Genomic DNA, 17740 nt, shown 5'->3' with positions numbered 1-17740 from the left:
TGTCTCTTTTTGAGTTATTTATTTCTGTTCGTTCCTCTTAACTCTTTTCTCTTAAGAGTAATCTTACAATTTTAAGAGGAAAAAAAGTGTTTGTTTCCTTTTATCTCTTAAAGAGGAATCTTGCAATTTTTTATTTTTCAATGATATCCCAAAGACAAACAAAGATTATCATATATGGGGTTAAAATGAATATTTGACAATTTTCAAAAATTAGAACAACATTCTTTGCATTCAAAGTTCATAGTAAAGAAAATTTTACTAATACCAATATACCTCTTAATGCAATTAGTGTACTTTGAGAGATTAGAATGTCAAAGCAAATGAATAGGCCCTAAAGATAGTGAAGCCCTAATGTTCCAATCTAATTAGACTATTTGAACTGTTCGACCCGAACAATCAAACCGTTGACTCAAAAATTGATGGCCAAAACAGTTCTATTTTGGGGTCGATTTTTAAAATTATTTTGTCCCAAACATATTTTATTTTTCCGCATAAACATAAAAAACATTGGAGAAACACTTCCAAACATGATATGTTAAAAGCCTTAAACCCTAAAATGCAAGATAATTTACATATTTAATCTTAATAATATGACTTATTTTTTAAAAATTTAAAATTATATATATTTAACAGCTTCATATTGACTGACACTTAAAATATTTTGGGAGATCCAAATCAGAATTTAAAGTAAAGGGGAATGCATCGTACGGACAGGATGTGGTTTATAGGGGGGAGAGGGCTATTTGTTTCGTGTGTTTCTCAACTTTTTCCAAATATTTTTCAATGTCCAAGGGAATGCACCTGACCTTAAATTGATGCTAAATTTACGGGCAGATGTGTTTTATAGGTGAGAGAGGACTAATAACTGCATTGTATCCGTACTTCTCCGGATCTTCTTTAAATATTTCAAACACCATGTTTTGTACGGTTTCTTAACTGATCAGCAACACTGCAGACCAGTGCTGCAAGTCTACCAAGGTTGACAGGCCTTTCCACCTATAAATAGAGAGCGAGAAGGCGTTCCTTCCGTCTAGGAGGGCGAGGAGCCCTCTCAGTGATAGAGCTTGGCATGAAAGAGTTGAGTAGCCACTGCTAAGGTATGTTTTGATTTTGTGTTTGATTATTTCCTACATTGTATAAAACAAAATACATTTGATTGTGCTTCAACCCTAATGATCTCCGGATAGAAACTATAGATCGATTCTTCTTCTCCAGACTTTGGTCTCATTCTCTGGAACCCTTTAAACCTCTTTACTTTACATGACAAAAGAAACAAAAAAAAAAAAAAGAAGAGAAAGAGGAAAAAAGATCCATCGACTGAGTATGCTGGCGCCGTCTTGTTTCTGTGATTTTTCGATCACCTACTCGAATAAGACCCCCATGAACGGTGTTTGTGATTTGAGAGGATTTCTCGAAGACTATAAAAAGCTCGCTTTTTTATTGGTTCTTGGTGGGACCATCTTTAATAAATCGCCCAAGTATCGTGCGGCCATTTTTCACATTAACCGTTTTTACTCTTCCTTTTTTAATTATATTTCTTGTTTTTGTTAAGAAGATAAATTAACATTAATCCGTTTATCTCTTTTGTTCTTGTAGATAGCATATTGACGGAGTGCCTCATCCGTCGTCACTTTGTTCATTGTATTCTGGTTTTATTTGAGTAATTTTCAGAAACATAAAATAGTTGCTTAACTGCTTTTTTCTTCGGTTTTTTTTTTTTTTTCTTTTTTTTGTGGGTATCTTGATTTATTTTCGTTTTTTAAATTTCTTATTGAGGATTTATTTGTGAAACAACCTGCATGATTCTTTGGTGCTCTTCTGTGGATTGCATGGACGGGTTTCACCGGTTGCTCCTACACAGATAGCTTCACAGTGTTTGCTGACTCGGGCTGAGACCTCTTGGTCTTGGTAAATCATAAATGTATCATGTGTAACACACAATTTAGCTGTTTGGCCATGGCAACGTTGTAGGGGCAGTTGCAGCATAGAGACATGCAGACAAGCCAAGTTATGGCACACTTCCCAGGCTCTTGTTGCAACCCACAAATGACGGTGTCATGGTGATGGTGTAGAGTGCATGCTTACGCCTGTTCCCACCAACTTACAATCGGATGGTTAGCATTATTCAAATTCAGGACATGCTATGTAAATGCATGTGGATTCCACAGGGAGGGTAAATTTAATTAGTTCCCATAACTATTTGATCCTTGAAAGAATATATGGCCGGTCCAATTTGGCTAAATGAGCCAATCTCGGGGTTCAGCACTGTGTGGACTAAGATCAGAATTACAATCCAGGGTTACTGATTTTTATCTGTCCTCATTGAATATTTGTATATTACTTACCAGAAGTATTGAGATTTTGATTGAAGGAGAATATCTTTTTCTAGTTTTCTTAGTCAATTTATATTCAATCAAAAAGTTGACTACGGGAAGTTTTTGGTATCAGGTTTGAAGTAATAAAGGGTTGAGGAGTTGAGGGTAACCAACCTGGATCTTGAACATGAAGAAGTCAGTGTTAAGAGGTGATGAGCTTTGTCACAGACAAGCAAAAAGTCATAAGGTTTCTTTAAATAGAGACCTTATAAATCAAAGTTCTCATCACAGCTTTTATACCAATTCTACCACTCCTGGATGGAAAAATGAGTCGTTTGAGGACATGTTACTACAGTTAAGAACAGTTGCCATAGATCCATCTAATCCAAAATCATCATTTGGATCTGTCCAACAATCATGGACTCTTACTGTGCGAAAAGTTCTTTTCTTGAATAGCTCTTTTCTTCCTTGGGTAAGCTCAAGAATACATATCTTTTCCATCATCCTATCTCATTTTTCATAGCTATACCAATGCTTGTATAAGTGTTAATCAGAGTTCTTTTGCAATAAGGGATGGATTAATCAGAAAAAAACTCTATGTAGGTTTTAGATATTACCAATTTTATGAACTGAAGTTAGAAGGCTACTTATTTTTTATGCATTTGACGCTTATTGGCATATATCCAAAGATATTAGTAGTGAGTAACATGTATCACGTGTATGCAATTAATATTTGATTACAAGTTTTAACCTTAAGGCTGCTGTTTTTCTTATATGTAAAAGGGACAAAATAGTATTTTTCCCATAAAGGGGTGAAAACATAACTGAATTATTTTAGAGTAAAAAACTTTTGTCCATTTTACATTGAAAAACTTGGAACACAAGGGGAATTTGGATTGTTTGATTAGTATATTCTTTGTATCAATGTCAAATTTGGCTTATATGTTAAAAACAAAATATTCGCATTTAATTTGAAAGAATGCTTGTTAGCATTCAACTTTGTGTTGTATGTCATTGTTGGTCACATCATGACTTATGAGTATACCGTTCTACTACCCTCGAATTTTGCATCAGAAGAATGTATGAAGATTTCACATGAGTACCCATCTCCCATCATCAGTGTTTTAAAAGTGCAAGGTGCAAAAAAAGCACAAAGGGAATTTTGCGCCTAAGGTGCAAGGCACAAGGTGAGGGGCATGCCTTTTTGAAGCAAGACACAAAATTAAAAAATATATGTAATAAAAATTGCAAAAAGTGTAAAAAATAAAAATAAATGAAGAAATATTAAAAAATAATATTAATTAAAAGTATAAATTTTAATTTTAAACTAAATGTTTTAAAAAACTTATTAGTTCAAATTAAAATACATAACTGTAACATATAAGACATTTTTTTTTGATAATTGAAAATAATTTCATTAAACAAGAGGAATAAGATTTTACAAGAATCCCTTGGAGAGGTACGAGATGCAGCCTCCCCTAACAGTTATAAAAGATCAGAAATAAAATTACAATGCTGCCCAAAATAAAAGGTCCCTAGTAGAACCCTGTTTAGCAAGATGAACAACCAAAGAATTTTCCTCCCTACCCACCCACTGATATCTACATGTTATGTGCCTTGTTAAACATTTAACTTTTTTGATGAGATCCCTATAACTCCAAACCACCGAGTCTGGATTTGACAGCCAGCCCACAATCACCTTAGAATCCCCTTCAAGCAAAAGGTTCTCCACTTCTAGTTGATTAGCAATCTGAATTCCCTGTGCTACAGCCAATATTTCAGTTCTTGTAGAGTCCCCTATCCCTATCGGGCTTGAGAATAAGGATATGATGTTGCCATTTTCATTCCTCAATACTCCTCTAATGCTAGATGGTCCTAGGTTACCCTGGTTGCTTCCATCAAAATTCAGTTTAAAAAAAACCTTTTGGGGGAGTTATCCAAACTGTAGTGGCTTTGGTTTTTTCTAACCGAAGTGTGTGCAACTGTGGCCCAATTTCTCCAGATGTCATCAGATGAAAAAGTGCTGAAAGAAGCCAAGGATTTCAACCAATGGATAGTCCTGGTTAAGATACATTCATTCACTTTTGTAAAGGACCTCTCTTTATCTTGGAAAATTCTAGCATTTCTTTCTTCCCAAATTGTCATAAGGTGGTTGCTCTGAAACATCTCCACATACTCCTCCCTCTTTTTATTAGGCAAGCAAAGGTAGTTGGTGAGAATAATGATTTTACCCCTGCTGGTTGATTCCACCTACATCCAAACAAAACAAACACCCAATCCCAAAGAGTTGCAGCAAAGGAACAAGAAACCAGTAAGTGGTAACAGTCCTCACTATGAGAATTGCACAGTACACACCAGTTTGGGGACAAATAAATCAAAGCCTTTTTCTTTTGTAAGTTCTCCAAAGTATTAATCTTACCAAGGTACACTTCCTAGTAGAAAACAACAATTTTTGGGGCGGGGCACAGGCTTTGTCCAAACTCCTTTCACTGGGAAAGGCTTAAAAGAAGTACTCAACGAAAGGGATTTGAAGAAGGATGCACAAGTGAAAGAACCTTTTGGGATAGGAGTCTACACCCTTTTATCAGGAGAAGAGGGGTCCAAGCAAACACTCTCTAGAATGGATAGAGGTTCAATAACACAAGCAAGATCCTCCTCCCTTAAGCCCCTATGAAAACCAAAGTCTCAGTTCAAGGATAAAGGTAAAACTAGAAGGGGAAGAAAGACAGAGATAACCTCATTTTTATAAAGGGAAAGGGCATACAGAGAAGGAAATAGGTCTTTTAGAGGTTGATTACCCACCCAAGTGTCCTTCCAAAAAAGAACCAAATTTCCGGAGCAAGTATCATACCTTACAAATTAAAGGAACTTGGGGAGGACGCCATGTATTGCCTTCCACGATGTTGTTTGGGTAGCCTAATGAGATACCCCAGCATCCTAACCAGAGGCAAAACAACCATGAATACTAAGCACAACCCTATGCCACAAACTCTCTTTCCAGAGGCCATCTCCATAGCCACTTTCCCAATAAAGCTTCATTTTTTAGGACCAAATTCTCTAATCCCAGACCCCCTAAGACTTATTCAAAGTGAATTGGCTAGAACCGTTTATGCCATTGGTTAACATGCTATCTTGGTAGAAAAGGTTAAAGCCACGATTGTTTTACATGATATAGTTCTCAACCTGATTCAATGGTTTATGGAAAGAATCATGACCTTGTTTCTACTTGGTTGAAATATATCATTCCAGTTAAAAATTTGGCTGGGTAAAAAGGACAACAAATGGATTGGCAAATGTTCTAACAAAACAGGGAGCTGATAGACATACTTTGGGCAAAGTTGTAATCTGATGTAGGAAAAAGGGAAGTTGATAGACCTACTTAATTTGGGCAAAGTTGCATTCTGATTTAATCCAGACTACTAAATAGCTAAAACGCTTGTGATTTGATTCAATTCTTAATAAACGAAACTAATTTGTTGATAAAAATATATATCATTCCAATTATCTAAAGATGGCCTAGGTCTTCGCATTCTGTAAACTGATGGAAGAAAGAAAAATAAAAAAGAACAACTTTATCTTCTTCTTCTTTACTTTCTTTCCCTTTTATGATATTCCTTTGAGGGGGTTAGCAGAGTGGACGAACATGACGACACCTTAGAAAATCCCATTTATGATATTCATTTATATTGTACTACAGAAGCTTACAATAATTAAGTTATGTCATGGCCTATAAGGTTTGGAACACTACCTATTGTAAGATGTATGACTAATTGCTAATCATGTTAACCCTTTTTGGATGTTCAATTTGAAGAATATATTTCCCCTAACACTTTGAATTGGAAAACTTGAATCCATTTTGAAATTTCCTATAAAATCTTGTAAAAAAATTCCTAGAAAATCTCATTTTTGAAGAGATTTTTTTGTCTTTACCTTTTCATTTATGAAGAATTGTTTTTTTTTCCTCCATATTGAAATTGCAAACCTTTTTCAGGTGAAATCATTTTTCCATTCAAGTTCTTAGTTTATATGAATTGCTCTCCTTTATTATTTTAAGGAAATTCGAGTGTAAGGAAGATATTACAAACCTTAAAGCCATTCTTGGGACAGCGGGAAAGGTCACTTAACTAGTTTTAATCGACAAAACCCCATTTTGAAGTTTCCTATAAAATCTACTTACCAAAAAATTCCTAGAAAATCTCATTTTGAAAAGATTTTTGTTATCTTTTTTTTTTTAATGTTTAAAGAATAGTTTTTTCCCTCCTAATTGAAATCACAATCCTTGTTCAAGTGAAATCATTTTCATCTAAGCTCTTAGTTTATATATGTCACTCCTTTATTATTTCAAGGAAATTCGAGTTTAAGGAAGATATTAAAAACCTTAGCCATTCTTGGGACAATGGGAAGGATGACTTACCTAGTTTTAATCGGTAAAACCCCCTTATGCTGGTATTATTTCCTCATCCTTCTTAGTATAAGGCATTCATCATGAAAATGATATCTAATTCATCGTCATCATCATCATCATCTTCACCACCATCCATGCCTTATCCCAACTATATTTGGTCAACTACTTGAGTCCTATTTCTCCAATCCATTTTGTTTAAAGCCATATCCACTGTTAAATTATTAGTGCTTAAATCATTTCTTACTACTAGCCCAAGTCCTTTTCGGTCTGCCCCTAACCTTACTAGACGCTTCAACTTGTAACAAGTTACTTCTAATTGGTGTTGTTGATGGTCTTCTATGCACATGACTGAACCATCATAGTCTACTTTCTCTCATTTTATCACCTTATTGGAGCAACTCCTAGGTTCCTACGGATGACTTCATTCGTAATCCTAACTCTTCTAGTTTTTTCGCTCATCCATTTTAGCCTTCACATTTATGCCACTCATTTTTTGGACATGTTTCTTAGCTGCCCAACACTCTACTCCATACAACATAACTGGCCTTATAATTGTTTTATAGAATTTTCCTTTTAACTTAAGCGGTATTCACCTATCACATAAAAGTCTAGATGCACCCCTCCATTTTGCCCATCATGCTCTAATTCTTTGGTTGACATCCTCCTCAATCTCTTTCTTGTTATGAATTATTGAACCAAGGTACTGGAAATGGTCACATTAAGTTACCTCTTGGTCTCCATTCCAAGTGTATCCTGATTTACACTCCTATTAGTACTAAATTTACATGTTATATTTATTTTAAGCTTAATTTTGCATTTAATCCTTCATTAGTTTAATCAATTAAAACAATGTCATCCGCAAACAACATGCACCATGGAACTTTCTCCTGAATATTTTGAATCAATTCATCTATGAAGAATGCAAATTGATAAGGGCTATGTACTAAACCTTGGTGAAGACCCATCATAACTGTGAAATTAAATCTCTCCCACTGGTGTTTTAATATTAGTTGTTGCCCCCTCATAAAATAATATCTAATTCTTAATTCTAAAGTAGAGCGAACTACAACTAAAACCACAAAGCCACTCTCGTTGTATATATGGCATAAAAACAGATTGAAAGTTTCACATGCTTGAATTGTTGTGTGCTTGAAGCACAGTAGTACAATCCACATATGTTTGCTTTTAATTTTAGTTTCACTTTGAATATGTTTTATATGTTACATTTTTGTATTTTAATTTGAGCCATAAAATTTTTAAAGCAATCTCTTTTATTGTTTTATTTTTGATAATTGAAATAATTTTATTAATCAACAATAGACAATAGTACAAAGTCCCTGAGGAAAGGCACGAGTTCCAACCTCTCCAGGCTAGTTAAGTACAGATTTTCAAATTAATAACAACTTATAAAGAAGCACAAAAAAAATCTTCCCTAGAAACCCCCTGTTTGGCTAAAGCATCAGCCAAAGAATTAGCAGACCTGTTAACCCATTTTACCTCAACTCTCATATTACTAGTTAACCATTTTTCTTTTTTGATGAGATCTTTGTAGCCCCAAATGGTGGTATCCAAGTTTAGGAGCCACCTTGTTACCACCTGAGAGTCCCCTTCAACTAGGAGATGCTCCACCCCAAGCTGGTTGGTGATCTGAATTCCTTGTACTGCAGCAAGGATTTCTGCCCTTGTGGAATCCCCCACTCCCACTGGTCCTGAGAATAAGGAAATTATGTTGATGTCCTTATTTCTTAGGATACCCCCTATACCTAAAGGCCCGGGGTTACCTTGGCTGCCTCCATCAAAGTTCAGCTTGATGACACCTTCCAAAGGCGGAATCCATTCTGACAGAATTCTATCATTCTTTGTTGAAGTGTTAGCTATTACTAGCCAATTCCTCCACAAGTCATCAAAAATATCCACAGTTTTCAGCCAATGGATTGCTCTTGTTAGGATACAATCCTTCATTTCATCTAACCCTCTTTCCTTCTCTAAGAAAATTTTTGCATTTCTTTCCTCCCAAATAGTCCACAAAGTGGCTGCCCTGACACATTTCCACATGACCTTACCTCTTCTAGTGTGCCAAACAAAGACAGATGGGTTGAATTACGAGCTTAAATCAGAAGGCATAGACCACCCACCTCCAAATAAACAAAGGCTCCACCTCCATATAGCTGTAGCAAAGGAACAGGAGATCAGCAAATGGAAACAGTCCTCATTCTCGGCCTTATACAAGGAACACCAATTTGGGGAAAGACAGAGAGGGTCACTTTTTCTGTAAGTTTTTCCAAAGTATTGATTTTCCCATAGAAGACTTCCCAGCAAATCTCTTTTATTATTCAAAACTGCATTTTGAAAATTTTACCTTGCTTGAAAAGGGTGCACACCTAGCCTTGCACCTTAAGCACTAAAAGACCCTAGTGCTTTTAAAATATGGGAAGAGCTAGGGGCAGACCAAAAAGGGCCTGGATTTTAGATGGTTTAAGAGCTCATAATTTTTTTCTGATAGTTTTTAAGAGCTGTCACACTTAACATAATGGAATGGCTAAACAGGATTTGTGTAGATGACTGCATATAATTGGGACAAGGCTTAGATAATGATGATGATGTCTTTTAAATGAGAAAAATGAAGTCATTTCGTTCACCTCTTTTAGGGAGTTGTATCCCTTGCAAAGAGACATTTCCTGATTTCTAGTTCTACAATAAGCAACAACATGAAGGTGTTTTGTGATAGGATTTTGCAATCACAAGTGCAACTGATGTAGTCATGTAACAAAGGAAAGAAACCATAGAGGAAGATGTTGAAGTCATTCAGATTTCCTTGCTGATGACAATTTCCTGTTTCTTGGGTGACTGAGATTTTGGTAAATTTGATTTCTTTTGAAGTTATTTTCTAGTTTTTAGTGTTGCAAGGATAGGGTTAGTTATCTTAAAGGGTTATAATAGTTTGAAGAGTTGTAGACAGTTTTTTTTTTTTTTTTTTGAATTTTGCATAGTCATGGTTGCAATCATGTGACTTTTTTTTCAGCCTTTTTTTAAAGGTGAAAACTTTGTTTGTTTTGCAAGATGTGGGTGTCATCAGATAGGTTATTGACTTATCTATTCAATGAGGGATATGGGGCCAGAGCCTAAGAAGAGGAAAATTAAAAACATACTTTTCTCACTTCAGATACTAATTTATCATAATGAACCAACAATTGAATTTCACCATGTCCTTGTGAAACTAGCCCAATTCCATGGGCCTAAAATGATGTAGCAGTAAACAATCCATTGGGCTTGAGCCCAAGGACGACAACGTTCAGCCCTTCAGAAAAGCCCAATTAGTTAGCTATCAACTTAAGTGAACCCCACATGATTTGGTAATAAAGTAAAATTTATTAAGATAAAAAAATAAATACAAGGAAGGTGACCAGAAGTCACCTGAAGGAGAATAAAACAAACAGATTGAACCAACTCATATCACCACCAAATTTCTCCATACACTGAAAGGCTAGCCAGTTGATTAGAAACAGGAAAAAGACCCCAAACAAGTACTTCCCATCCACAAACTGAAGAAAATAAGAGCAGCATCATTTTTTCTCTATTTATTTTTCTGGTTTTTCCTGTATTTCAAATCCTTCTTTCTTGGACCGAGCCCAAATAGCCCTCCTTTTAGTCTATCAAAAACATTTGACACCAATACTGTTTGATGTCTCTTCTGAGTCTTAAATCTTCTAATTGCAAGATTATCCTTTCTAAGCTCCAGCAAATTTTTAGTTTTCTCATTAATCCTTTCCAGTTCCAGCAGAGTTTTTTTTTCTCCAAAAAGCTGACCTGCTTCCAAAGCTTCATTCTTATTATTGCTGAACTCTGCAGGTTGAGCAGAATTCTCTTCACTACTCAAATCTTCAGGCCTTGAATTAGTTCCTTCAGAATCCTTCTCAGCTTCCCTTATAGGCATTGGGAACCTCTCTTCGAACTCTTTGGATTTATTTCTCACAAATTCCTCTCCTAAGACAAATAAAAACAAAGCTTTGCCCACTTTGACACCTGCATTTACAACCTTTTGCACATCAAATGACTTGTTAACCCATGGGTTTTTTCTACCATAACTTCGTCTCCATTTGACTCAACTTCTTTTTCTTCGCCCCCTCTTCTCCCTTCATCAACGTTATTATCAACGGCAGACTCCGATTGGATTCTAAATATATGCTTAATAATAGGTGAATCTTCAAGATTTTCTTCAAATCATTAGGGTATATTGAATAAGTTTCAATTACAGGTAATTTTAGTTCTTTTTATGTTTAGGAAAATCAAATATGTTGTAGATCTTAGAAGATCTATTATGTTTCTTCACTGTGTCTAAAAAAAATTATGTTTCTTCCAAGTATTCCCATGTATCAAATCGGCTCTTTTGAGAGAATGAATGGATGATAGTTAATTTGTTCTTACAATTTTTATCGTTTGGTGCTGAGTCCAAGCTTGAAGGTGCTGACTCCTAGAGAAACTTAATGGTGTTGATTTCATTAGACTCTATCCTTATTTTATAACATGCTTTCTGTTTGTTTCATGAACTTGTTCATATTATTAATCTTAATTTGATCTTCTTTATCTCCTGCTATTGCAATCTTTCAATTATAAACTGAATCCTCAATTTCTCTTTAATTCTCCTTTATCCTCTTACTACATCTTTCTTTCTTTCTGTATTACTTCTGTTCAGTCACTGCAGTTATCTTAGAATAATAGACTTTCTTGTTGTTTCAACCCTATGACCATCTTAGACCTCTAACCACACCTTCCAAACTGTCCCACCCAAGCTTTTGTTTATTAATATTTCAGCACCCTCCTGCATTGTCCTATCCTTATTGGTTCTTAAGCTAACAAGCTGAGGGTTTTGTTGTTGTTTAGTGAATTTTAGTTGTAGCCAGATGCTTCACTCTTTTATCTTTCTCTATATCTCTCTCACTTATTCCTTCTAAATAATCTATTTCATTGCTGTTTGTTCCAACAGAAAGTGTTATTCTCTTTCTTCCTAATCTTCTGCTCATTCTTGGTCGACTGCATGCTGTCTTCCCTCACCCTACATAGCCTACCATCATATCTTTAAGTAGTCGAAGCCCTTTCCAGTTCACCATTGACAACTTTAGGCCTCGTTTGTTTGCTGGTATCTAGTGCCCTTTTTGGGGGTGGGGGGGGGGGGTTAAGTTGGTCAACCGGTAAGTTGGCCATCTTACCCACGTTCGTTTTCCACTATACTGGGTCCCGTGCTACCTTAGGGTATCAGTTACCAACTTAAGGACTTGCTGATTGAAGATTTGAAGTTGGTAAGCACTCTCTAGTCTCTCCCTCTCATCTCTCTTTACCAGGGTAAATGTATAGTTTCAACTGTCAAGAATGGAGGAAGTGTGCTTACCCAGGCAAAGTTTTACCTGGGAAAACACTTGCCCAGGTATAAAATGAACAGAGCCTTAGAGGAAATGTCCAGTGACAATTCATCTCACCTCAATAGCATTTTCTTTTATGTTCCTTTTTTACTTTTGACAATATTTATTCATTATTTTACCATTTGCTTTTTGGTGAATATTTAAATGCAATATTGCTGTGTTTCTTTTATTGTATTTTTTCATGTCCAATAAAATGTCCCCAAATTACTATTTTCTCAACGTATTTTCAGGAAATTTATATAATTTTTGTACAAGTGTCTTCAACATCTTTTCACCTCTATATCTTATAATTTTCTTCTACCATTTCTAATCCAACTAAAATATTTATCTCCTTTTATTTCAGAAAAGGCGAAAAGTTCATTTTGTACAGGAATCATCAACAATCACTTGTGACTTGAATAAAGTGGAATCAAATGAGCAAAGTTCTATAGGACCAAGCAGACAAGGCTCCTTTGGTTCTTCAACTCCATGCATAATAAATTCAGCTGATTCAATTGAAAGTTATAGTCGGCGGATGGTTCACAATTCAAGCTGTTCATTGAGCTTATTGAAGTTTGAAATCTATATTCCAAGAAATCAGGTCCTTGTTGAACACTCATTCCAGGAGGATGATGGAACGAATTGGAGTAATCCACCCAACAAAGATGCCTCGTTAATAGATTCTGATGATTCAGTTAGTGACTCTAACCCATCTAGTCCTTGGCAATCAACTGAAAAAACTCAAGAATCAGCCAAGATAACAAAATTCGTTGATAATATTCCAAGTAGCTGCCAATCTGTTCTACAAGACTTAACTAGTCCAAGCAACAAAGATGCTTCAGTCTTACTTGATTCAGCAGACTCATTGAGTGGTTCAAACAAATCGAGCAATGAACAACAGCTATTGAATTTCATTGGGGACAATGTTCCAAAGTTGGTAATTCCTGTTGGCCCTCCATTTCAAGTTGATCTGCCAGAGTGGATTGGTCCACCCAACAAGAACTTGTATAATGGTGATAGCAGTTTAAATAATTCAAGTTGGTTGGGCACCCGGGTTTGGCCAATTGAAGACAAGATTATAGAATCTGATGAATTGATTGGAAAAGGGAGATCAAACACCTGTTTTTGCACATCTCCAGGATCCACCGACTGCATCAAATGCCACATTAACGAGGAGAGGCTTAGATTACAATCTGAGTTGGGTCCTGCTTTCTTCACCTGGAGATTTGATTGCATGGGGGAAGAAGTTTCCAGATCATGGTCATTTAATGACCAGAGGAGCTTTGAATCTCTCGTGAAAACGAATCCTCCATCGAGGGGTAAGAGCTTTTGGAAGCCTGCTTTGAAACGCTTCCAATCGAAGTGCAAAAATAGCATAGTGAGCTATTACTTCAATGTCTTCATCCTGAGACGTATGAGCATGCAGACTAGATTGGTCCCCGAGATGGCTGATAGTGATGATGATGAAGCTGATGAGGTTTTGTACTCAAAGAAATCCCGCAAAAATGGTAGTTTCAAATTACGCCGTCGTAATGATGTGAAGAATCGTTACTTGACTGGGATTCGATGATTTCACAACTTGTAGCTATGTCAAAATTTCGTTGATAGATCTTTTTTGTTTTGGTTTTGTAGAAAATGATTAGTTTCAAACTCCTTAAACAGTTATAACATAGATGATATCAATTGTAACTTAACAACTTATATTTTGGTTAATATAGATGATATCAATCGAGGGAACCAAACAAAAAATAAAATCATTGTTCTGGTATTGTGGTAATTCTTGTTGGGGAGATTAAGGTCGAGTTTTGTGTTCTTTTTCCACTGTTGGCTCATCGAAGGACGGTCCAGCCCGAAGAAGCAAGTTCAGTCCAAGAATTTCTCTATCACTATTGCTCACGGTCCTAGGGAGACAAACCCACAATCGCCCCCAGTATCACCATGAGTAATTAGTGTTTCATTAGGTTTTGTCCTGGACGTCATTGTTATGAGAGTTGTTCTCTGATGAGGCACTCAACCTTCATTGTTGGTGTTTCTTGATGTTTGATGCTGTCTACAAAGATATTGCAGGATATTCCTAATGCTCATATCGCTTGTTCCATTGCTAACTTACGTTTGGTTTGAAGGAAAAGGTAGAAAAAGTATACAAGGTTTATAATGGTTTCCCTACTTTTTCCTTCAAACCAAACACAGCTAACTTAGTTCTTCAGGCAAAGTAGATTACTTGTTTTGTGTCCTATCGTTCCTTTGTGGTTGCCAGTTATTGTTGGTATTTGATTGTATTCTCTAAGGTTCTAAATATTGACATGGGCCGATACACCATGTGTCAGTACATTTTTTTTTATGTTTTATTATTATTTTTTTTTGAAACCAGTTCAGTGGGTTCGGTTTAAGGCCTGGTTACTTTTTATTAAACCGATGGCTGACCCAATACAACCCCTAGAGGGGCATATAGGCCGTATTGGCCAATAGGTATCGATACTTTGAACCTTGGTATTTTCAGCATTATTTCATGGATCTGCCATTTGACTTGAAAAATAGTGTACTTTTTTTTTTTGGATGGATAAGGTGGAGTCTGGTGGTTGAGTTGATCTGGACGATCAAACTGTTCAAACCATTATCCAGTCCCATTTCTGGGTCCGAGTTTCCTAAAACCCAGGAATTGACAAAATTCATTAACTAGAGAATGCCTATAATCATTTTTTTTAAGATCTAATGGTATATTTAATATGAGTTCTTTATTTTTAAAAAGTTAAATCAGGTTTAATTTACAATTAACAACCTATTTCTTAAAAAAAAAATGGGGCTTACACCATTGAAATTTTTATAATGAGTCTTATTTTAATTAAGAAATTGAATCAAACACATTAATATGAATCCTATATCTTTTAATGTGAGCATTTTTTATCCGTAGCTACTTGTTTGAAGTTGACACGTTTTTTCTTCGAAGTGGAATTAACTATTCTCACTTTTTTTTTTTCGAAAGTGGGTAGGGACGTGTTTGAAGAATAAAATTTCAATTTGAGAATGGATAAACTTTTATTAGATGTTCTTTCTTGAAAAAATAGAATACCATCACTTCTTTAGAGCAATCCTTGTTGGATGCTCTTTATTGAAAAAAATAGAATGCCACTAGTTTGAAGGAAAATCTGTCTGATCAAAGCTAAAGCATGAAGTTCATCCTCCACTGCTTCTTAGGGGGACTAAAATACACCACATGCAGCATGAAGGAGGAATTGACCTGAATTAGAGAAACAGATAAAACCATAGGCTCCTTTTATTTTTATGTTTTGCAGCACAGCACCATCACACTTGATTACAAATAAACTACTCTGCCTCTTTCTAGAACTGCTACTTTGGCTTTGAAGACAGAAATATAACCTATTGAATCATTCAGCTTTGAACTAATTTTTTCTGTAAGTAGAAATAATACAGTCTGTTCTACGAATGATCCAGTATACCGATTTACATTTTCCCTCAAAAACAATATAATTACACACAACCCAAATATAATAAAGTGAGACAGCCAGCCAATTCAGAAACTCCTCCATACACAACTGTTTAAAGTCATTATAGTAATGAAAAATCACTTGAGACAAGTTACTTAAAGAGTCAAAAAGAGTTCTTAAGCCCCAAGGAGATGAGAACCACACACTTCTAACATAAACACATTGATAAAAGACATGTATGAGATTTCATTATGATCACTACAGAAAACACAGTTTGTGGAAGACAATAAAGCCCCTAGCCATCAAAACTTCTATGATTCCTGCCAAACCACAAAAAACTTTCCAAAAGAAAAACTTAGGATCCATTTGGTTTTCGGTCGGAGTTGAAACCAGAACCCGAATTGGAATAGTTTATTCGTATAATCTGTTTGGTTTAGATAGGAATTGGAATAAGTTAGAATGGGATTTCATTCCCAAAGGAAATGTAGGGAATGGACATTTTCTTAAATGGGAGAATGCCATTCCAACAAGAATGGAAATGGGATTCCAATTCTATTCAACCAAATAATTGAAATTGGAATGATCCATTCTGATTCCGATTCCAAACCCTTCCTGTGAACCAAACAGGCTCTTATATCATTCTCGAACCTCCATTTCCTTAACCTTTGCAATAATTGAAAGGACGAACAATAAATCTTTGGAGAGAAAATTTCCATTCTTGGATTTAGCTCAAATGACTTTATTGTCTGAATCATCATTAAAAATATGAATATTCATAATCTCATCCACTATAAAACTACAGAAAAGAGTCTCAAGCTTATCTCTATCCCAAGTTCCCAACAATCATTTACTTCCGAAATCAAGTTGTTCACTGTCATAGCCATTTGTGTTCTAGGAGAAGTCCCATGAGAGAGTTAAAACAGTTTCTATTCCAAATCCATGGCAGATTGCCAGATTCCAAACAGTAAAAACAGAGTTTCTAGAAACCAAAAAGCCCAAAAGATTTTTAACTCTATTAAATTCTGAGCAGAAGATCTCCAAAACAAAGAATCTTTTTGCCGAATATAGTTGGGAAACCACTGTTATTGGTAAGATACGTAGCTCTAAGCAGTTTAATCCAAAGTTCATCAGAAGAGCTAACAAATCTCCAAGCACATTTAAGAATTAGGGCTTTGTCAATATCCGCAGCGCTTCTCAGACCCACTCCAATACACAGTAACATCCCAAGACATCCATTTAAATCCTCAAGAGAAGTCATATCCATTAGACCACTAAAATTTTCTTTGAAGTCCATCTGTCTCGTGATTTTATTAAGTAAATCGAATAAGACTTCATTTGGCATTATTTTAAGGATTTACCTCTTTTTTTGTAGTTAAAATGCCCCTGCCAACACTGAATTTTTAACAGCTAAAAAGAGATAATTCCTTAAAATAAAGAATGCCAAATGCTGCCTAAAAATATATATCATGATTAGGTACAGCTTTAAGAACAGGCTTCATGAAAATTGCTTTTGCCACATACAGATTTATTAAGATTAATCATCTGACTTAAAAACATTTTAGAATTGATTAGTCAAATCCAAAAGTTTAACTAAAGCAATAAAAAAAATACATCATCAGCAAAAAAACAAATGAGATATAGTAGAAATTTTAACACACCCTGAATAAGCTTATTTTTCACACGTGCGACTTAAAAATGCACCCCTTCCATTATATGGATTATTAAATCAAGTTGAGGGAGGAGGTTATATGAAAATGTCTCTTGGTCTTCATTCTCAAATATATCCTGATTTCTGTTCCTATTACCATTAGTTTTGTAGGCATCAGTATATCTTAGGCCCTGTTTGGTTCGCAGGAATATGAGTCTGGAATCAGAATTGGAATGGGCTATTCTGATTCCAACAGTTTGGTTGGGCAGAATCAGAATCTCATTCCCATTCTTACTGGAATGACATTCCCCCATTTGAGGGAATGACCATTTCCTGCCCCTTTCTTAGGAATGAAATCTCATTTCTGCTGATTCTAATTCTCATTCTCATTCTTGTATAAATCAAATAGACTATGCGAATAGACCATTCCAATTTTGATTACAAATCAAACGAACCTCATTTTATATATATCCAAAGTTTATTTTAATATACATCTTAAAGTTGTCTTATTGATATGCTTTACAATACCA

At 35.4% G+C, this 17740-nt stretch overlaps 1 protein-coding gene across 2 annotated transcripts; it reads left to right on the top strand.

The window, feature by feature from the left end:
• Positions 1–752: 752 nt before the first annotated feature.
• LOC148868893 (uncharacterized) lies at positions 753–13881 on the top strand. 2 transcript variants are annotated; one of them, XM_088968050.1, is made up of 4 exons: positions 1039–1097; positions 1597–1660; positions 2449–2787; positions 12481–13881. In XM_088968050.1, exons 3-4 carry the CDS (start codon positions 2503–2505, stop codon positions 13684–13686), a joined length of 1491 nt encoding a protein of 496 aa, XP_088824176.1. In that variant the 5' UTR covers positions 1039–1097; positions 1597–1660; positions 2449–2502; the 3' UTR covers positions 13687–13881. The 2 variants fall into 2 exon arrangements, with proteins under 2 accessions (XP_088824175.1, XP_088824176.1); XM_088968049.1 differs by lacking the exon at positions 1597–1660 and having other exon boundaries at positions 753–1097.
• Positions 13882–17740: the final 3859 nt, after the last annotated feature.

Source organism: Nelumbo lutea, chromosome 2, assembly GCF_056320005.1.
Source record: "Nelumbo lutea isolate HS-2025 chromosome 2, American lotus-T2T, whole genome shotgun sequence".
NCBI lineage: Eukaryota > Viridiplantae > Streptophyta > Magnoliopsida > Proteales > Nelumbonaceae > Nelumbo > Nelumbo lutea.
Note: the sequence above shows the minus strand (reverse complement) of the source record. Positions and strands in the feature narration are given on the sequence as shown.